This window comes from Bombyx mori, chromosome 17 (assembly GCF_030269925.1).
Source record: "Bombyx mori chromosome 17, ASM3026992v2".
Lineage (NCBI taxonomy): Eukaryota > Metazoa > Arthropoda > Insecta > Lepidoptera > Bombycidae > Bombyx > Bombyx mori.
The window spans coordinates 12,000,186-12,023,042 of NC_085123.1; the positions used below are offsets into that span (position 1 = coordinate 12,000,186).

Genomic DNA, 22,857 nt, shown 5'->3' on the forward strand with positions numbered 1-22,857 from the left:
TAGCCAAATATTTTTTAAATCAGCTCTCATCCTTGATCCTACCTAGATCGTATTGCTGCTTTACCAACGCTGGTTGTCTGGCTATCAGATTTATGGCGATGTTGATTAATTTTACTGAAATGGTTAGAAAAATTATGATAGTATCAGTAGACAAATATGGAAATTGTGTATTTTATATGTCGTAAATTCAGTCACTTATTAATTCAACTCCAATAGAGACATTCGGGAATCAAGTCATTTTGCTGCCTTAAAATGTCGTGTTATCTTGTTATCGAATTCAATTATAATTTTAAAGCTTAAAGTTTTTTATGACACATTTTTCATTATCAAACGAAAGCTTAACCAATTAACTGTATTGATTATCACAAGGATCAGCGGTACGCTTAAAACGATAAAATTCCTCAAACTCTTAATGATAGATAAGTTATCTTGATAGTATTGAAAATTGAAAGACTAGTTTAACTTCCAATATAGGAAAGCATATTATAAATAAATTACTAATTATATTTATAAACAAGCTGTACCTGTCCGCTTCGCTGGGCATTTAAAATTAACATTATTATTTCTCACCCCCACAATGATTCTCATCATTAACGCCCCCGCAACTGGTGTAGGGAGTCCAACACTCATATAAATATTAGCCTATCCATTAAGTACATGTATTTCAATTCAATCGGATGCATGGTTCAGTAGTTATAACGGAACATCCGTAAAAACCACTGTAGATTTATATATTAGTATAGATGTATCTGCACTATGACAAACAATACGATTTCTGTAAACTTATAACCAATTAATATAGTCGAAATTAAGTTAAAATTACAATGCTTAACAATTAATCAATCGTTATTAATCGCTAATTTTTTTCAGGTCTCTTTGCAATGTTTACGTTAATGATAATCCACTTCAAACGCGTCCAGCGGGTCTCGTCCCGGGGTAGTTCTCATGGAGACGACACGGGAGATGGAGTAGTCGGTCCCAAGACTACAGTCATTCCTCTCCTTTCCGCAAGAGAATTCTCCACGTCGTGGTCCCTCGAACTCGGCTGGGGGGGAGTTGTACTAGCGACTACAACTTCACTACTGTGGATATTACTATCGAAAATAATGAGATACAATCCCATATCGACTATGCTGTTGTAATTAGACTGTTCCTCTGTAGTTATATCAACTCGTCAATATTACACAAAGAATTGCTTGTCGCTTTGGTCGTCAATTGTCACAGCCGTTTCCACATCTGGTAGCGCAATGATACTCTTTCTATAAGAATGTTCCAAATTTGGTTTTTTATTTTTATTTCGAAGGAACATTCTTGTCAAAGATTAAACTCAATTTTTTATTAATTTACGTATTAATATATATTTTTTCAAATAAATTAAACAACTTCACTATTGTGGATATTACTATCGAGAATAATGAGATACAATCCCATATCGACTATGCTGTTGTAATTTAATTAGACTGTTACTCTGTAGTTATATCAACTCGTCAATATTACACAAAGAATTGCTTGTCACAACCGTTTCAACATCTGGTAGCGCAATTATACGTTACTCTTTCTATAAGAATGTTCCAAATTCCAATTTTGATTTTTATTTTATTTCGAAGGAACATTCTTGTCAAAGATTAAACTCAATTTTTTTTTTATTTACGTATTAATAAATATTTTTTTCAAATCAATTTTAATTACATCCAAATTCGTGAACGCGACTTGAAATATGATGTAAACATCTAATTAGTCAATTTTTGTCACCCGATACTTATAAATTTTAATACATATTTAAATTGCAATTGGAACATTCTGGTCAGATTGTTGTTACCTTACACTCTAAATCGTCCGCCTTAAAGTTTAGACGAACGCACTCACACAATCATAATTGGTACTAATATAATTAATTAAAAACAGGCTACTACTCTATTTCTACGCAATTATTTAAACGGTGTTCCATTACCTATACTTAACTTCACTGTAATTTCCAAAGCTGCCAGTCACAGTTTTACTTTAGAAACTTGGATTTCTATTTCGTAACGGCAATGCTTTACGATTAAAAGGTATGTAAATTTCAGCAAGTTCTTTATCAGCATTCAAGAAACTCTAAGTTTATATCAAGCTATTTTTGATGAGATAGAAAACGAATGTATCTTAAAGAAATAGGAAAAACTGTTAATAAGCCAATGAATCTAAAACTGATGAGGTATCCAACAAAATTATGGAACTCTTTGAAATATTCTTTTAGTAATTTTTTTTTAGTAAAAATCCTATCGAAGTTTTCACGCTTTGAAATTTGATGAAGCTTTATTCAATCGCAGAGCTTTCCACCGTCCATCGCCTGTTCTATATCTTTACCTACTATTCTATTCTATACAACCATATACGATGTTACTATTTAATTAAAAATATATATATTTCAAATTTAATGAAAATCAATCTAGAAGGCAGAAGTTGTTTCAAAAACATAATAGGCATTAATATTCGAATGTTAAATACTTAATTAATATGTTAATAATGATGCTTAACAAATTATCGATTTTATTTAGCTGATCGATTCGAATTTCTAGAATAATTTGTAATTTTTTTTAAACCTATATAATTTAAAAAAAATACAAAAAATAAGTCTTAATTATAGAAATTAAAATAGAAGTTTCCAGTTGCCTCAGTCGCATTAATCAGGCTTTTAAAACTTGCTAATCGAAATAGTTTTGCCTCTTTGGATCAGGACTAAACTCGCGTCATCTGCTACTCGAAATGCTAAAGTTTTGAGATTTACGTAGTTGTCGAGCTGTTACGTAAATAATTTTCAATTTTCGCTTCATTTATTTCATGGTTCGGGAATTTGACAATACTAAAATCATGGAGACGTCAAAACGGAGTTGAACAATACCAAATCGTTATATATATATAATTTTTGCACAAAACTCAATTGTAAATACAACTAGGTAGTGTAATTGTTGAATTTAAGGGGCACTTTTGAAGTTTTCTTTTTTATATTTATGCACAATTTTATAATTAAAATTCTGAGAATGTTTGTATATTTTGATTGCAGTTCTGCTTTAAAAAATATTGTGTAATTCGCTTTAAGACATCTTTTAAAGTATGTGGTGCTGTAACTAAACAAATATTTAAGGTAATTCACTGGAATGTTGATGTTAAATTGTAACGTTAGGCAAAATAATGTTAACAAAATAATGTAAGCAACGAATACATATATTTCTCGTTTTATTATTGTCTGACAGGATAAACCAACAGATGAAAACAATGAACTCATTGTCCTGTATAAGATAATAATCAAAATGTCTATACAAATTTGACATAGGAAATAGAAAAGATTTTTATTTAAAAAGTAATGTAGTTTGAAAACATTATTTATATTAGTGACAATATATAGCAGTAATAAAGTATTCGTTTTGACATTTGTCAGCATAATTTGTGCATTATTTTTAATCATATGAATCCAGAAGCTGGCAACATTTCGTTATAGTGCTGCAGTTGTAATAATTTAGAGATACATTTTATTGGTTGTGCTTTAGCTAGATATATTCCAATTCAACTATAAAATAATTTTTGATCTAAAAATAGCTATTAGGCAGATTATCAATATAGACATTTCTAAATAAAAGTGTTAGCAACAACATCGAAGTATCGAAGTTAACATTTTCCTATTACTTTTAATTAATTTTTATATTATTATTTAAGCGTTTTGTAAACGACTCTAACGTCATTAATTTATGATTGTAAATACCTAGTATTTGAATTCAAGTGAATGTACAATTTGTTAACCTTTTATACTTAATTGCGGCATTAAATCATATTATTTTTCTCTATATGTGCGTTTTATTTTGGTCTAAGCGTAGATTAGTCCTTAAAAGTTCGTTTTTAAGTTGTAGATATGGCGCCATTTCGACAAAGCGGCACGACACGAGAGCACGAGGCACACTCAAGTATAGTTACAACGGCTACCCCACCCTTCAAACCGAAACGAATTACTGCTTCACGGTCGAAATAGGCAGGGCGGTGGTACCTACCCGTGCCGACTCACAAGAGGTCCTACCACCAGTAATTACGCAAACTATAATTTTGCGGGTTTGATTTTTATTACACGATGTTATTCCTTCACCGTGGAAGTCAATCGAGAACATTTGTGGATTACGTATTTCATTAGAAAAATTGGTACCCGCCTGAGATTCGAACACCGGTGCATCGCTCAACACAAATGCACCGGACGACTTATACCTTAGGCCACGACGATTTTTTAAATTTTATATTAATAAATTAAATTAAATTTTATTTTTATTATTTAAATTAAATTTTTCATTATGCCACATAATTTTCCTGTCGTAAACTACCCTTTTTTTACATCTATACCTATACAAAATAATATATATGTTTCACATCTACCAGCCTTCCTGCGATGGCTCATATTTTTGTATATTAATATAGTGTACAATTGACATAAGTGATTCTTATAAAGAATCGTAGTTAGGTTTTACTACTTTAAAATAATACCAAACATCAAAATTTGTTTAAAAGTTTATTTTATTGTTTGAAAACTCAACTAATATTTACATGATTCGAATCCCTTAAACATAAACGAACATAGCACAGTAACATTTCTATCCTTCATCTTTTAGTAATTCGTCTTCTAGATCAAAATCTTCTGCTTTCCGTTTCTTGGGGCGCGGTCTCTTTCCGTGGACCATGTCTAACTTTATCTTTTTCGCTTGTTTCTTCTTTTCTTTCACGTGGACTTTCCTTTTGGCCGCCCTCTCCGGATCTTTGACTTTCTCTTGTAGTAATAACTGTGAAACATTAAGATTATTTTTTTAAATATGCGCAATCTCCTCCGATACCACAAAAGCAAATTTTTTCACATTGGTAAATACCGCTTCGTTATCATAAACGTCAATAAACCTAATTATTACATTCTGAGACTCCCATTCGAACCTCAATTACGTTCGATATCATTTGACATTTGTTTTTTGATCTCATACTTCCTTGTTGTACAGTTGAGAATTCTTATTTTGGTGTCGTTGATTCACAAACTGTAAGCATTCTAAATTGAAACATAAATAATGATAAAGATGAATATATTTCACGCAATAGTACATTTTTAATCGTATGCTCTCACAAAAAGAGCATTTCGTGTTACCTTCATCATTACGTGAAGGTGAACTAATTGTAGATGCAGTACTTTTTAAGCTATTGCATAGCTTTTATCGCGGTCTTTGAGCGCGGAGACCGAATCAAGAAATTCCGTAACGAAAATAAAACCTAACACCCCCTACTCCGCCTACCATGTAGCTCGCGTTCAACACATTCACACGTTGCATTTGTATAGTGTTTGTGAATAAGCGCGCGGCGTGACGTCGTACTGCATGCGCATCATGAAAAGTCTGCCCATCTCTCTCGCGCGCGGTCTAGCTTATGAGTGTGAAGGGGACAGTTAATGTTTTGCTTTTGTTAATGTTTATAAACATAGCGTGGTCTTATTTTATTATTGTTTTAGTATTAAATTATTATTGTTTAATTATAATTGCATAAGTTGATAAAAAATGCTATGCAATAGCTTTACCGCGGCAGTGCCCGAGTGTTACGCGTGTTTTTGTTAAGGTTATGTTTACGCATGTACCAAAAATATTTATTAAGGAATCATACCTTTTTCCTTTCGGCCCTTTTAATGTTGAGCCTAGTCTGCGCCTCGGCTGCTAGCTTGCTGTACTCAATCTCTCCTATTTTCCTTCTGATCTTCCGGGCGAGTCGTCGGGCGAGTTGTTTGGGTATCGACGCTGGCGCCGCCGCGTCGCCGGTGGACAGCTCGCGAACTAGCGGCGGCAGCAGCACATCTAGTACGCCCGTGACGTCATCCGCCTCCAGGCCGCCCACCATGCGGATCCACATCGAGAATATCGACGATCTCTGTCAATTAAGACAATTTTTTTATGACTCAGATGTATGGACGAGCTCAAAGCGATGCAGTAGGACGTCTTGTGGGTCCGCGCGGGTAGGTACCACCACCCTGCCTATTTTTGCCGTGAAGCAGAAATGCGTTTCGGTTTAAAGTGAAAAGCAGCCGTTGTAACTATACTTGAGACCTTAGAACTTATATCTCAAGGTGGGTGGCGCATTTACGTTATAGATGTCTATGGGCTCCAGTAACCACAACACCAGGTGGGCTGTGAGCTCGTCCACCCGTATAAGCAACTAGCTGTACCCGTCCGCTTCGCTGGGCGTTTAAAATTAACATTATTATTTCTCACCCCCACAAAGATTCTTATCATTAACGCCCCCGTAACCGGTGTAGGGAGTCCAACACTCCTATCCATTAAGTACATGTATTTTCTACATGGATACCAAGCTTCAAGTCAATCGGACGCACGGTTCAGTAGTTACAACGGAACATCCGTAAAAACCACTGTAGATTTATACATTAGTATAGATTTAAAAAAATATTATTGCATTTAGTTATGACGTATGACGTGTAATGTTGTCCAAATTTTTTAATTTTTTTCCTTAATTAGTTTCCGTCGAACACTTACTATATTGATGCAGGTCGGTGCTCGGGCGACCTCCACGTTCACGGCCTTCCTCAGCTTGAACAGGATCCAACGCGTGTCCAATTTACCGCCGCCTTCAGTTCGTTCGTTCTCTCCCTCTATACTATTCGCTAATTTGAAACACGACGTCGACTGAACTATTTTTATTATTTGGAACAGCACGGCGGTTACCTGTAATCAAAAATGATTTGCTAATTACTTGTGGTAGGACGTCTTGTGAGTCCGCACGGGTAGTTACCACCGCCTTGCCTAGTTCTACTGTAAAGCAGTAATGCGTATCGTTTTGAACTTTTTTGCGTTTGCGACCTTAGAACTCATGTCTTAAGGTGGGTGTTAGCATTTACGTTGTAGATGTCTATGGGCTTCGCTAACCACTTAACACCAGGTTGGCCGTGAGCACTACCCGTCAAAGGAATAAAAAATACTTTTTTTTTATTGCTTAGATGGGTGGACGAGCTCCACAGAGACATCCACAACGCAAATGCGCCAGCCACCTTGACATATAAGTTCTAAGGTCTCAAGTATAGTTCAACGGCTGCCCCACCCTTCAAACCGAAACGCATTACTGTTTCTCGGCAGAAATAGGCAGGGTGATGGTACCTAGCCGCGCGGACTCACAAAAGGTCCTACCACCAGTAATTACGCAAATTATAATTTTACGGATTTGATTTTTATTACACGATGTTATTCTTTCACCGTGGAAGTCAATCGTGAACATTTGATAAGTATGTACATATTTCATCTGGGTTTTATACATTGGCAGAGTCGCACCGCTCGATGCGAGTACATCATCATCATCATCATCATCAGCCCACAGTCTTCCACCAGACACAGGACTCTCCCAATCCACACCACTGAGCCCGGTGTTTGGCTCTCATCATCCAACTCTTACTGGCCAAAGTTCGGAGGAGTAGTATACCTATGACTTATCGAAATAAATCACACAGTCTTGAACCAGTCTTCAACGATAGGCAGAGGCTAGGCTCTGCCCCTGGCATTGCTGAGGTCCATGGGCGACGGTAACCACTCACCATCAGGTGGGCCGTATGCTCGTCTGCCTACAGATGAATTAATGAAAAAAAAAAGAAAAAAAATTAATACAGTGATCAGCTCACCTGTTCCGCCATGTCTCTCTGTATGGTGGTCGTGTACTGCGCGCAAAGATCCAAGACCAAACTTCTTAAAGTCTCCTCGACGTCGTAATAAATAAATCCCCTCTCAGTTTCCTTCTTATTCGAAACAATATCGTCCAATTCCTTGACATCGACCGTTAACAGAACTCGCCCAATTATTTTCGCGGCCTTCAACCTGACCCAAGCGTGCGGGTAGGCAAGAAACGCTTTACATTGCTGGCCTATCTCGTCGTATTCGTTTAAATATCTCTCGTTCTTCATACTCGACTCGCAATGTACAGTGATGTTCTCGATTAAGTTTAGGATCTGTATGAGGCTGTGGTCCTTTTCTAGTTGTTTTTCTTCGTCGGTTTTGTCTTCGGATTGGTCGAGTTTTATTTTGACGAAGCGCCCCTCCGCTATGTCATTGCTGAGTAGGAGCATCTTGCTGTTGACCAGGGGCAGCACGGTCGATAGGCGGTTCTTGAATTCGTCTTTTTCTACGTTAACGAATCGTGTACTTAGTTGAGCCGCGAGCTCAAAGTGAACGGGCTGTGAAAAATTGGACTGTGTTTTTAATTGACTCTAATAAAATGTCAATTAGACATGCAAAGGATCATTAAACAAATATTGCATATAAATAACGGAAGTCTATTAGTTTTAATTTCGTGCTAAACGTAAAGCACACGCACACAGTAATGAATAATGACGTCAATATTCAAACTAGTTATGCATGACATTTTTTATGTATTTATCAAGAATAGTTTTGTAGATGTATCTTTTCGGATTACAGATATTTATTTATGCGTGACTAAATCGAAATATACATCGAACATGTGATTATATGAACATGAAATAAGTAGTGCCCTTGTACTCTGTATCCTTATTGTCGTGTTTTTTCTAACAGCTGTGTGGACAAAATATATTAAATAAATAAATATATTTTATTATTGATTTGTCAAAATTAAATCAGTTTAACGGCTTCAACGCAATTCAATTTATTGTTTATTACGATTTGTTCATTTTATATTCCAATCTAACAAAAATAGCGAATATTGATTTAAAAAATTACGTCCACATACATATTCGTGGCCATTTAGCGTGGAGTTAAATATATTGTTACGCCGGTAAGAGCAACGCCATCTATCGCCGCATAGCCGAAACGAATATCAAAGTATTTAGTAACGTCTAGAACGCTCGGGAAGTACAACGCCATCTATTGTCCGATAGCAGAAACACACATCAAAAATACACGTCTTGTGAGGAATGTTCTTGATAATTCTAGGGATGTCGTATCGACTATACAAGCATTGCAGAGATGGCCCGAAGTCAGTTAGTAATCGGAACTACTCGGAGGGAAACAACGAACGCATCACCTGAAGCGAAGCGGAAGAAGTGAATTAAGAATTTTAAAGTGTTCTGCGAGTGTTCTAAGTGTTAATACAGTTTTAATTTATATTCCGATTTTTATTTATCTCGAAACCCAGCGCGTAACAATATGAATAAATGATCACAACAACGCATATGTACCTATGTTTCCCTGAAAAGGCCTAAACCCGAAAGTGTGGGCAGGAAATATACCTGAGTGTCCTGGAAGAAAGTGAGGACCAGATCGAATAGCTTGTTCCTCTCCATTTGGGAGAGTCGGTTGAGCATCGCCTCGATGCAGGCGGCGGCCGCGGCGCGACACTCCGGCGCCGGATCGTTCACCATGCAAGCGCCCAGCGTTAACAGTAAGTGGTCACCGAACTTCGCCAATTGAGACTGTAAGAAATCAAAATGCAAGATAGTTTAGTAACCTAAAAGTACATAATTCGCTTAGTCACGTTTGCCTTTCAAGCGTCCATATTATTATTCGCAACACGCTTCGTCAGATTATAGAAACAGAGTTATCAGCAACAAGCGTCGTCATAAGTAACATATAGTATATAAGTAATATATAGTAGTATATAAGTAATGTATATTAGTATATAGGTAATGTATAGTAGTATATAAGTAATGTATAGTCGTCATAAGTAGCAATCAATTATTTGTACTGTAGGTAGAACGTCTTGTGAGTCCGCACGGGTAGGTATCACCACTGAAGCAGTAATGCGTTTCGGTTCGTAGGGCGGGGTAACCGTTGTATTGTAAAAACTGAGACTTAGAACTGAACAAGGTATGTGGCGGCATATACGTTGTAGGTTGCTCTGAGGAATTGTTTGATATGATCCCCTCATCTCCTTTTTACCATCGCACCTCCCGCCATCGGAGCAGAGTTCATTCATATCATCTGGAACCGCTGCGTTCATCGACAGTGCGTTTCCAGAGGAATTTTTTGCCACGTACCATCCGGCTATGGAATGAGCTTCCCTCCACGGTGTTTGCCGAGCGCTATGACATGTCCTTCTTTAAAAGAGGCTTGTGTAGAATATTAAGCGGTAGGCAGCGGCTTAACTCTGCCCCTGGCATTGCTGAAGTCCTTAGGCGACGGTAACCACTCACTATCAGATGAGGAAGTATGCTCGTCTGCCTACAAGGGCAATAAAAAAAAAAGATGTCTATGGGCTCCAGTAACCACTTAACACCAGGTAGGCTGTGAGCTCGTGCACATATATATGCAATAAAACATACATTTTTTTTATTTGACGGGAACGCGAGGAGTGGAGTTGTGTGATTTGTTATATTTTCATTTGTCTATTTAGTGTTTCTTCAGTTGTTTAAATGTGTAATAAGGGTCGTTTATTAACTGTTCAGTATCTGTGAAGATGCACAAATGTGCGAAAATGAAACAGCCACTGAACGTAAGTTCTCGGGATCCTCCAAAAAGTCCACTGAAAAAGTCTCCGTAAATAACCACCATTTTACTGACATTATATTTCATCTCATTTCATTTCATGCCATGTTTCATATTAATCAACTTCATTTCATTTCATAAAAAAAAGTTTCATTTAAATTAAAATAAGACTCGACCTTAAAGGTCTCAGTTACCAGGTCAAAAAAGCCCCTTTAAAAAAAATCTTTAAATTACTTCACAAGGTTAGATCGAATATATTAATGATTTACTTCGGGAAGTTTTCGTATTATCATCTCGAGGAACTTGAGCGAAGACTCTCTGCCGTGCTGCAGCTCGTAGTTGAGTTGGGCCACGAAGAAGTCGACGTACTTGGAGAGGCGGCGCCCGGGCGTGTACGACGTCAGGTAGTTCGCGAATATAACCCGCGCCTCCTCCCTGTAAGCGAAACGTTCATTATATAATACTAGCTGACCCGGCAAACGTTGTTTTGCCATATATAAGATTTCTAGGGAATTTCTAGTGTAGAAAAAAAAAACTAACTTATTGTAAGTGTGTAAAGATTAACAAATAGAAAATAAGGGTTGATCGTAGAGGGGTGAAAATGTAGGGTTGTATGTATTTTTGTATGATGTATCATAAAAAAATAAAAACAAAAAATTTGTCTACAAATAAATAAATAAATTTAGGGGTGGACCTGGTGGTAGGACCTCTTGTGAGTCCGCGCGGTTAGGTACCACCACCCTGCCTATTTCTGCCGTGAAGCAGTAATGCGTTTTGGTTTGAAGGGTGGGGCAGCCGTTGTAACTATACTGAGATCTTAGAACTTATATCGCAAGGTAGGTGGCGCATTTACGTTGTAAATGTCTATGGACTCCAATAACCACTTAACACCAGGTGGGCTGTGAGCTCATCCACCCATCTAAGCAATAAAAATAAAAAAAACTTCTATTTTAGTAACAACATTTGTTAAAGCATTACATACAAAAATTAATATGACAAAAAATAAACCCCCAGAAATTATTTTATTTACCGTGATTTCGCGGAAACGCTCAGAATGCATATCTTTGATATTTTCTCCATGACTTCGTGCAGTTCGGGCGATACCAGCTTCGATTCCAGTATCGCTTTCAACAATGAGAACGAGTTGGCCTGCTTCTCTTCGTTCTGACAATCCTCCTCGGCGTACAGCAGCAACGTCTTCAGCTGTTCGACTTCCAGCTTGTAGTACTTTACGTTGCGTATTAACACTGTTACAGCCTGGGGGTGGTTTAAAAAAAATTACGAAAAATTAGATTTAAATTGGGTGATAACCTACAAATTTCGTGCCATTTCTCCTAAAAACAGGCGAAATATTGGACTTTTAAATTGTGTGTTGCCGGCATAAAAAAAATCCCCCCAATTTTTCCCAATTTGTTATAAAAACCGACTAATGGATCACACGTAAGAAGCAGATACCGTATTTTCAATATTATAAACCCATAACCCAATCGTCGACTTGCATTAACTCATTTATCCTTATTTTTCCTCATTTATCCATCATAAGGGTTCAGCCCAATGTTACTAGAGGCCATAGATACGTATACGCCATCACCCCGGAACACTTAGAAATCTAAAGTCGGATTGTCTAAGGTCGGTCGCTTCATATCTGAACGTTTCACTGAAGAAATAAATCGAGAGGCTGGTGGGACGTCCAAGCCTCACAAAAAGCAAAGCTTAAGGCATTAAAATCCCATAAGACCCACTGATATACTACAGGATGAGATGTGACAGCCACATTAATTCCCTAAATTTACAAAAGAAAAACATGACACCTCAAATATTTATTTACTCTTTTAAAATTCGTTTAATCTAATTCAACTCACCTTAAAAGCCGTCCTAACTAAGTTGTGGTTATCATTCTGCTTGCTGATTTCAGACGTGGCGTATTTGTGCAATATCGTGAATATAGTCTTCACTATGTCTTGAACCATTTCCTCTAGGGTAGGCGTGCTAACTCTGATGGTCCACAACGTCGCTATACACTTTAAGGCCACGGTTGTCACTTTGACGTGGTCGCTTTTTATCGCGTCAACCAGTAGGGGGATGAGCGGATCCACGAACGCTCTACACTCGACCCTCGGTACTTTCTCCCGTTTCAATATAACGTGAAGTATATTCAGACTGAATTCAACTAGGACGTGAGCATTCGCTTTACCGGAAACCTTGACGTTCTTAGCCTGAGTCTCCTTGTTGCGTTTCGGTGCTTCGGGCACTATAAAGCAGTCCGGTTTCGCCCTCAGCATCTTCTCCCTCTGCTGCTCCGTTATTTCCCTCTTCGGAGCCCCTAACACAAACTGAGGAATGCTGTCCGAAGCTATACCGTGTAAAAACACGAACAACGATTCGATATCGATGAATCTATTCGATACCAGACCGCTAGTGATGTGCATTAACGCCTCTTGTACTTTCGAAACGATTTTCTTCGAGTGGTGTTTCTCTAGAACCTCCTTGAATGGCAGCAACAGGTTAATAAGGCAGCGTTCCGTTATGTTCTCGGAGACGATCGCCAGCGTGACGTAACTCTTCTTGCTGGGCTTCGCTTCGGGCGTTTTATAATGCAACTTATCCACCTCTTTCTCTTCAGATAACGCCCCGAATAAGTCGTTGACGCAAACGTCGAGAATGTAATGGAGGTTAGCGTTTATGTCTCCCGGTTCGAAGGTCCCCTTCAGAGCGTCGAGCACGGCGTGCACGGTCGCTACTAATACGTGCACTTGGAATCCTCTTGTGAGCAACAAAGTTAGATGCTCAAACAGAACGCCCAAATATGACGTTCCGACCGTGATCATGACCTTTTTGACGATATCCCGAGCGGATATCCGGACTTGTTTCAAAGGTGATTTCAAAAACGAACATAGTTTTATGATGATACTGAAAAATAAGAACATAATATGTGTATAATCATACATGTATAATCATAATTAATTTTGAATTTATATAAATAAGGAATAACAAAACATTTCGGTACCATTTTACTTTATATATCTCAACCGATTTATTTGTTATTTATTAGCAATCTTTATCTAAATCATAAGCTATATAATTATTATTATTTTCAAACTACCTATATGGAAATAAAGGAGAAAACATAATACATAAAACTTATAAAAATATTGTGTATATCAGTGATTAGGGTCGTATGGCGATAATTATTAATTTAAATAAATTCAGAAACACATTAATATAAAACAGAGGTTGGAAGGTAGGTATGTTAAATTGAAAAAGTATCCACCTCTAAACAACAAATTATTGCTGAAAAACTCACCAAAATAGCGCTAGTTTAGGAAATGAAAATGATATGAATATAAAAGTTTTAAATAGAGCGAAGTGAGCTGGACTGAAGTGAATGTTTTTTAAACCTTTCCACTTGCTACTATGGCGCCATGTTAATTGGCTTAATTCAGCGGAAACTTTTTAACACGTTGACTGCGTTATGCGGCTTAAAAAGCTCTATGCGCGACTGTCATTTGGTGCGACAGTCAAAACCACATTTCGGTGGGAATGGGTATTTTCGAAAACGGACATGTAGGTATGGGGCCTATTAGGTCTCATATGGACTGTAAACAAGTTCAATATTTCCACAAAAGACTTCTCATACGCACTGGACGAAAATCCCTCAAAAATGATCTACGCACTCAGCGCGTTAATACACTGAGATGGTGCTCCTTATTTCTACCCTCCACATATTATAATAATTCCTTTGGCAGACATATTACATGATTTCTTGATTATTTTTTTATAGTTTAGATGGGTGGACGAGCTCACCTAGTGTTAAGTGGTTACCAGAGCCCATAGACATCTACAACGTAAATGCCCCCACCCACCTTGAGATATGAGTTCTAAGGTCTCAGTATAGATACAACGACTGCCCAAACCAAAACGCATTGCTGCTTCACGGCTGAAATAAACAGGGCAGTGGTACCTACCCGTGCGGACTCACAAGAGGTCCTACCACCAGTAATTACGCTAATTATAACTTTGCGGGTTTGATTTTTATTACACGATGTTATTCCTTCACCGTGGAAGTCAATCGTGAACATTTGTTAAGTACATATATCATTAGAAAAATTGGTGCAAGCGGATAGTAATACGAACACTAGAACGAAAATTGATATAAAGAAAAGTATTCTGCGTGGCGGAAATAATATAATGACAATTTATCATGATAAAACGTGAGATTAAACCATAAAAATAGTTTTAAATATGATTGGGTCTATACGAGATAGTTACAATGTTATTGATAAGGACAATTTAACCTAACGAAGCTTACCCCGGTAAGTGGTTGTCCAGCAAAGCGCCTGGCAGCCGCTGCAACAGCTTCACCAGCGCCAACGCTATCGGAACCCTCAACATATCTTCCTCCTGCCTCTCGAAGCCGGTCCGACGCCGGTTAACTTTGTGTGATTCTTCGTGGTCCGTCATTTTACCTATAGCTCTGGGGAATTTATTAAAACTGTTAGGAAAACTGGTTTTTTCTCTTACCGACGCCGAAAGTCCGGTTTTCGTCCCGCTGTAAAGGAAAGAAAGTCTAACTCTTTCTCCCTGGGTACTGACAAGTGCGCATGCGCGTTAGTGTCTACGTCAGCTCTCACGCACCTAAAATTCTCCGCCATTGTTGTGCTCGGGTAATTTGCAATATTGTGTTTAGTGTAAAAGTGAAATATACAAAAGGCAATAAAATTTAATAGTGAAGTATTAAACAAAGATGAGTTCATCAGACAGTTCTTATTCAATTAGTAGTTGTTTATTTAAAAATAAAAAAACAGTTAAATTGTTTTTTTTTATGAGTATGTCGGTACCCCACGAACTTTCGGTCTGGTAGGAGAAAAAATAGTATGTGCACCAAGGGAGAAAAGTTGGACATTTCCTCCCGCGTGTAAAACTGTACTATTTTAAATTTTATATCCCTGGTACTACTTGGTGCTGGTATTGGACATTAGTGGTTGCCTTCCGGTTTTAAGAGTGGGGCAGCCACTTTACTATGGAAGTGGATTGAAAGGTCATGTTTCGTGGTGCGTGACGACATTCTTGTTGTTGATGTCTATGGGCTCTTGTAACCAAACTAGGTAGTCGACGAAATTAGTGACGACCCAACAGAGGAAAATCTTGAGTCATTAGCAGACTCCGCAATATTACAAGGTGCTGTAACTCACTTTGATACATGAGGTTGTAGTCTCAATTATATTCTATAAAAATTGTCTGAACCCTCAAAACTGAACGCATGATTGCTTAACCACAGATATAGAACGTTAGTGCCTAACCGTGAGGACTAGCAATGCCACTAGTAATTAGTCTGTATTTTATATTACACGAACATTCTGGAAATACGTTCATTTGTCTTCACGTACATTTGGGTAAATTTGTACAGGCCTCAGAATATGTCACAACATTAAAATTTCAATATAACCCGATTTGTTTAAGTGGTAGATATAAGACTATCAACTTTGTCTCGCCGGAATGTTTTAGTATTTTTTCAGGTAACATAATCTCCATTCACCTGTTCAACTGAGGTAGGAGGCCCGCTGTCAACGATTTTACTATCCTCTTAGCAACGGAAGGTGACACGCTCGTGATTCTTTCGTAAGCTGGTACATTCGTTATTTCTTTAGAATCTTCTTCATTCGCTGCTTCATCATCTGCGACTTTGAGTTCAACTTCTATATCGTTATCGTCCATTGAGTCTTCTTTATCTTTTACGCAACCTTCACTATCATTTTCTTCGTCGATTTCATTGGACTCTGCATCTTTGACTTGTACTTTTCTAAGCGGATCTTTAATGGTTAATTTAGTTTTCATATTAACAACTAGTGCTTTTGGGAGATCAATGTTTTTCGCTTTCGAAAAATCAAAATGAAAAGCGTCTATGATTCCGATGATGATCCGCGTCAGCTGTTTCTGGTGCTCGGTTGAGTGCCGCATTTTGTTCAAGTATACCTTTAAAATGACCTCATAATGGTACCAAGGCAGGAGCCTACAGCACGTTGCAACAACATCAATGGCCGCATCTATCAATGTATTTTTGTCTGTATATTTATCGTCACATAAATACGTTGTGGCTAATGGCAATATGAAATTGGTAAGAGTTCTTGGTGCGGGACATTTCATTACTTTCTTGGAAACTTTGGAAAATTTCAATAGGGCTCTAACGCGTCTATGCATCTGCAAATGACACATGTTCTCAAAGAAATCTACTTCGACGTCATCTTTGTTTGTCAATGTCGCTAAATCTGAGATCACTACATCAGCTTCAGGGCACTCCCTAGCTAGCTCGCCGAGCAAGGCTATAGATTCATTACGAACCAAATCATTCTTCGTATCCCTTATTCCAGTCGAAATTAATGAAAGAACTGTGTCACGGATTAGAAATTGTCCTTCATTCGCCGATCTGTATTTCATAAGCAATTTCGGTAGTATCTTTTTCATACATAGTCCAGCGCTATCTCTCAAACCGATATCTTTTTCCGTTCGAATAAAATAAAAGCAATTGTTTACAATTAGAATAGCAAGATCAATATCAATTTCATCATTATCTGCCAGTTGATAAATTCGCTTGTAAGCATCTAATCTCCTGTCAAAATCTGGTTGTTCTATCCATCTTTTATTAAAAGCATTCATTTCACTTATAATTTCAGCCATTCTTTTCAGGGTCTCTTTATTTTTTGGAGCCGCTTCTGCTATGGACTGCAGAAGCTTAATCAGGAGCTTCCTTACATCAATTTGGTTGACCTTATTGAATAATACGGCAATATGTTTGATGTAAGATTGCGGGTTAGTACTGTGTCCCAACAAGTTAATAATTGTGGTTACGGCATGTTCCATATTTTCTTCAGCCATGTTCATACAAACTTTCTTTACTAATATCGGCAATAATAAAGTTAATAGTTCATCACAGATTTCAGGGTTTGCCACCAGTTCGGTCACTCGTGACAGTATCAAGAGGTCTCTTTTATTAACCGTGTTCGACTTCGCTGCATTCGCCATGCGCCTTTTCATTACTTCCAAAATGCTTGGAATGTGCGGTATTAATATTTTGCTTCCGTAATTAATGTTACTCATATCGGTTGATACTATTTCGTCATTTGGTATAATATTAAAAGATTCAATGGGACTTAATTCCTTGTCTTCTTCATTCTCAGTTAGTGTTAATAATTTCTCAATCATATCTAAAATCATATTAACGACAATCGGACTTGTTTTTGGAGCCAGTAGAAGTTTAAGCAACTCTGGTAATGAACTTAAAGAGTTATCCTTCGAGCGAGTAACTAGTAATACATAGTATCGTGGATTTTGACACCATACGCTTAAAAGTTTTAAGAGAGCTGTCGGACTATGTATTCCTTCGATATGTAGCTTTGGGATCAAAGGCCACAGCAAAGTTTCAAATATAACATACAACTCATCTTTACTCCAAGGATATTTGTCTAATTGTTCGAAAAGCTTTTTCACTGTTACAAGAGCAATGGTTCGGAGATTTTTCATAACTTTAACGTAACCAACATGAACTTTATCAGCCCTCGATAAAACAGCTGAAAAAGTCGAACAGACGGCATAAAAGATCTTGAATAGCTCCGATAAAAGTTCGTCTTTCATGTAACCGCCAAAATATTCACGAACCACTTCGAATAGATTCAAAATGCTGTGCAACTTTCCTGGGCCGGTAATTGATTTCAAATCAAGATTATTGTGAATATTTTCAAATATTTCTCTAGGCTCCATAGCCATATATTTCTTGAAGTAACTAAACGCCATTTCGATGAACATTCTAAGTTCGTTTTCACTACAGCCGGCCAAATATCGCATCACTAGAGATCGTCTAGCCTGTCCGCCACTTTTCTTATCACCAGCAAGTTTACACGTCATTTTCCCGTAAAGTATTCTCAGTATAATTGGTATCACATGCTCTCTATCGTCACTGTGTATCAATTGCGAATCTTCAGTGATTTTGAATTGTGTTAGTTCATCTTTGAATTTCTTTTCATCGATCAAATTGTACAAATTACTTTTGTACACTGTAATACTTTTATTTTTGTAATTAAGGACACAATCTAGAGCAAACTTTTGTAGGCCGGGATTTTTGTGTTTCAAAAACTCCATGTAAAGTTCCCAGAATACTGGCTCTTTATGTAAAGCCCTTGGATTCTTGAACTGTGCTAGTACTTGCATTATATTTATAAGAGTCTTGAATATTATTTTTCCTGAAACCGATTCTGTTTGATCGTCAATTTGTTCAATAATTTCTTCAATGTTTTCAACGTTTTCTTCTTCAGTTCCGTTGTCGACTTCCATTATAACATCATGTTTTGCAACATCTATTTTTAAGGCATTTGTTTTATCATCTCTTCTATACTCTTCGTCGATAAAGTTTAAAAATAATACAACCACATCACGATTTCTTGCTTCGCACGCTTGGATACAGTTCGTCATTACTTTTAATATCAGATTTCTATAGTTATATAGATCTGGCCTTTCAGTTATGCTATTATATTCACTATACAATCCATTTAGTGTTACGGAGCTGGTGTCGATTTCGGAATCAAACTGAAATTGTTTTAGATTCTTTTTTGCATTGACGAATGAAGTTTGCAGTGCTCTATAAAATGTTGGCCAGAATTCGTCAACGCTTAAAGCATTACCGTAGCCAGCTACAAATTCAGCGACTGGCTCCCATATTAACTTAAAATTCATATACAAAACCCCTAACATATAATCAAGGGCAAACAGATGAAAATTTGTTTCCTTCGCCAAAGCATACTGTGTCGTGTTAAACGCCATTTTGTGTAGAATGTTTATTTGAGTTCTGTATTCTTGTATGGAAGGTGTTATTGATTCCACAGCATAACACATACTGAATACTGAAAATCTTTCAACGTTACCATTGATCTCTGCTGACTTACACAATTCTTCTATATTTTCGAATAATTTATATATGTGTGTTGTCAAAAGGCGCACCTGAAATAAAGTGAAAGAGTTTATTTTGTTTATTTTCAAACTGTTGAGATACAAACATTGATACTGTTTTATTTTATTCTTTTTAATTTACTCACAATATGAAATGGCGACGACACGTTGACTCTCAAATAAGAGTCGACCAAAGATAGAAATGGATAGCTTAGTCCGTTTTCATGTTCGTATGCCGTTAGATACAAGTCAAGCAAATGCAGTGCACCCAGATAGTTTGGATCGGCCGCGCATGGCAGAATGATGGGTAATAATCTTTCTATATCACATATCTCTGCCACTTTCTTACAGCTGGATATGTGAACAGCGCTTTCTATACAATTTGCTACTATGAATATAATATTTCTGGCACATCGCGATAATGCTGTGTTATCACAGTGAAATCTGTTTGCGTCCAGTTGACTTTCCAAATTGTAAGAAAGTAATATCTTTAACAGTTTAGAAATTAATTCACTCAATGTTTTTATACAATAATCCACATCGATGTTTTTAACATGCGGCACACAGAACAAAACATTCGCTAATTTTAATGGGTTCTCCAACATTTGTTCAGTGTTACCATTCATAACAGTTTCAAAATATTCCATGAATTTTGAAAGATTGGGACCGAAATCAATAGGATATTTAACCCATTCAAACAATTTGATTCCATTCATTGATAGAGGAGATTTTTTGACACAGATCTTACTCAAAGTGCACATTGCGTCATTGTCAAATCCGGATTGGACAACGTATTTGATAAAAGGTGGCAATATGTGCATATCAAACTGAGAATAATCAATCACATTTTGAACGAATTTCGTTAAGATATTTGGGAATGGCAAAGGCAATAATACTTTAACAATGATGCTGGCATGTTCCTGTGATAAAGATACATTCGGTGAAAGTAGTAATATTGCCCCAATTTGGGAACAAACTTCAAGTACTATTTCTGATGACTGCTCACATATAACCTTTATCAATAACAGAACAAATTGTGGTGGGTTGATTAAGAACTTTCCATTCTGATGCTCAATTACTTGACCGGCTAGCCTCAAAATGTATTCTAGTCCTTTAGTTTCTTCATCACCTTCTTTCAATATTTCTTCAATAAATTTTAGAATACATGTCCAAAATATAGTAAATTCCTTATATGATATGCTGTGTAAGCTATCCTCTATAGTTTGTGTGAGTACTTTGAATAGGGTATCCTGATGTGCTTTGCTTTCTTTTAAGTATTGTAGTAGTATAGGTAGAAATGTTTCAATGCAGCTGTGAAATTTTCCGCTGACTCCTCTTATAATTTCAAATAAAAGATGACCACAACCTATTATCACCTGAAAATCAATTAACCTCATAAGTTTTACTTGCAATTTTCTATAAAATTGTTTTTTCTTCGAATCTATAATATAGTAAAGAAATAAACTATAATTTACAGTGCATTAGATATTGAAGTCTTTTTTTTATTCCATAGGTAGGTTGATGAGGTAGTAGGCCACCTGAGAGAAAGTAATTACCAGATGTCATCAATTTCAGAGAACACCACCACTCACCCTGAAACATGAAGTGGGTCTCAATTATAGTGTATGATGGTTATCTCATCTTTCAAATCAGAGCCCAATAGACCAGACAAACTGCTCTGTGTTAGAAATTAGTGGGATGGCACTACCTGCCTATGTAAGCTTACATTAAAATACTGCTACTGCCAATAGATAAAACTTGGTGATTGTTTAATGCTGTATATGATACTGCCCATTATCTCATGAATCTTTTTTACAAGATGCACTAGGAGAGAAGAGGTGGTCATATCATATCACATCACTTCATACTTACATCATCATTATTTTCTAAATAAGTTAAGATTAGATTTATAAACTTCTTCTTGTCCCTTATATCACGGGCAACAAATGCAAAACTCTCAGCTGCAAAATTATTAATATACTGAGGTTTATTCTCACTCAGCAAGGGAACAATGCTCTTCAATATTACAGCAATATCCTTTTTCATGTAAGGTTTCAGGATTTTGAATAAAAATGCCAAACATATAAGTGTCCATTCTAGTTGTTCTGCATTTTTTGTATTTAGCAATTTTATAAGTACATCAAGGAATTTCGGAAAGTGTGGATAGAAATCATCTCGTAGATCTTTAGCAGCAGCTACAAGAATTCTGTTAACAAAAAAAAAACATACATATTCTAAACCATATCTGACAAAATTAAGAATAAAAACATTGTGCTAGATTGTATGTGTAAAGGTTTTGTTATGATGCTTTAGTTATCTTGACTGTCTATTCAATTTTATCCAGAGTATCCATATGAAGGGCTAATGAAAATACATTTTACTACTTTGGCCCATAAACTATTATAGTATCTTAAGTACTTAAAAAAAATTTAGTCAAGTCAAAGTAATGCTTGCTATAAATGTGTTATTTTTTTTGTTTTTAAGCTGCACTCTTTCATTTTCATTATTTTTATACAGTTAATAATAATATTATAATAATAATCCAAATAAAAAAACTAAAAACTCAGATTATCTACTGTTATCAATTATATAAACACATATAAAACAATAACTAAAACCAGGTTCTGCATTTCCTATATTTTCAGAACTCAGTGATAATTCTTAAAATCCTAATGTAGACCTACAGCATCTCTAATAGAATTTTCTCTAAATATCTGATGACACAGACAACTTGATCCAATTCTCTATTACAAATAATTTTCCAAGGTACAACACTCTCTCTCTACAACAAGATGAACCTTGCACCCAAGAGGAGACAAACTTTCTCACACCTATCTCTTTTTAAGCTTGTTATACTCACTCAAGAAGTGGCTGCAAACACAATTGATCTTCAAGTTTCAAATATTTTTCCAAAATTTCTAGTATTTCGACTTTCTTATGAAGTAGTTGTGGTACAGTAATAATTCCAAAGACCTCCTTCTTAAACCTTTTAAAATTATCTGTTAGGTTCAGAACGTGCCATTTTTGTATCGCCAAATTGAAATGTGTCTCGTTCTCGTCTGGTTGTCTGCTGTAAGCGTGTTCAATGTGGTACAGTGCAGCATGTCGAATATCAATAGAATTTATTCGCTCAGAAAACGGCACAAACTAAAACAGAATAATTTAATATAACCTTCAAAACTTTAAATAAATTGAGAAGAATGTAGTACTAAGAATATTTACTCGAAAAGTATTCGTAGTTTTGTGTTTAACAGGTTTACTCTTCATTTTTTATATTAAATTGTGCAATTAGCGTAATTCAAATAAATTCCACATTTCTTTATCAACAAAATGTAAACATAAGCACATTGACAAATTTACAAATTTGACAATACTGAATATTGTAGAGTTGTGTAGCTTCTGAGTGAGTGACTTGTAGGAACTATGTCAGTGATCCGGATGTAAAAAAAATTACTCACCCTAGCACCAAATATTATCACCG

General features: G+C 36.5%; 2 protein-coding genes across 3 annotated transcripts in view; one reads left to right on the forward strand and one right to left on the reverse strand.

Annotated features, from left to right (window-relative positions):
- The window catches only part of LOC105842473 (uncharacterized), a 45,919-nt gene extending 42,098 nt beyond the window's left edge, over nt 1-3,821 (forward strand). Inside the window, exon 7 of the mRNA XM_038016938.2 lies at nt 871-3,821. Coding sequence (XP_037872866.1) covers nt 871-1,142 — 272 coding nt within the window. The 3' untranslated portion in view covers nt 1,143-3,821. The remainder of the gene's footprint in view (nt 1-870) is intronic.
- A 694-nt stretch (nt 3,822-4,515) lies between these two features.
- On the reverse strand, nt 4,516-22,751 carry LOC101745495 (small subunit processome component 20 homolog). 2 transcript variants are annotated; one of them, XM_012695793.4, is made up of 14 exons: nt 22,599-22,751; nt 22,237-22,523; nt 21,249-21,582; nt 19,523-20,752; nt 15,976-19,427; nt 14,749-14,913; nt 12,302-13,349; nt 11,470-11,696; nt 10,709-10,874; nt 9,245-9,427; nt 7,667-8,215; nt 6,534-6,722; nt 5,653-5,913; nt 4,516-4,796 (listed from the first exon to the last, which is right to left on the reverse strand). In XM_012695793.4, the coding sequence occupies exons 1-14, from the start codon at nt 22,641-22,643 to the stop codon at nt 4,611-4,613; spliced, it is 8,322 nt and encodes a 2,773-aa protein (XP_012551247.2). In that variant the 5' UTR covers nt 22,644-22,751; the 3' UTR covers nt 4,516-4,610. The 2 variants fall into 2 exon arrangements, with proteins under 2 accessions (XP_012551247.2, XP_062529403.1); XM_062673419.1 differs by lacking the exons at nt 22,237-22,523; nt 22,599-22,751 and adding an exon at nt 20,852-20,969 and having other exon boundaries at nt 21,249-21,369.
- Nucleotides 22,752-22,857: the final 106 nt, after the last annotated feature.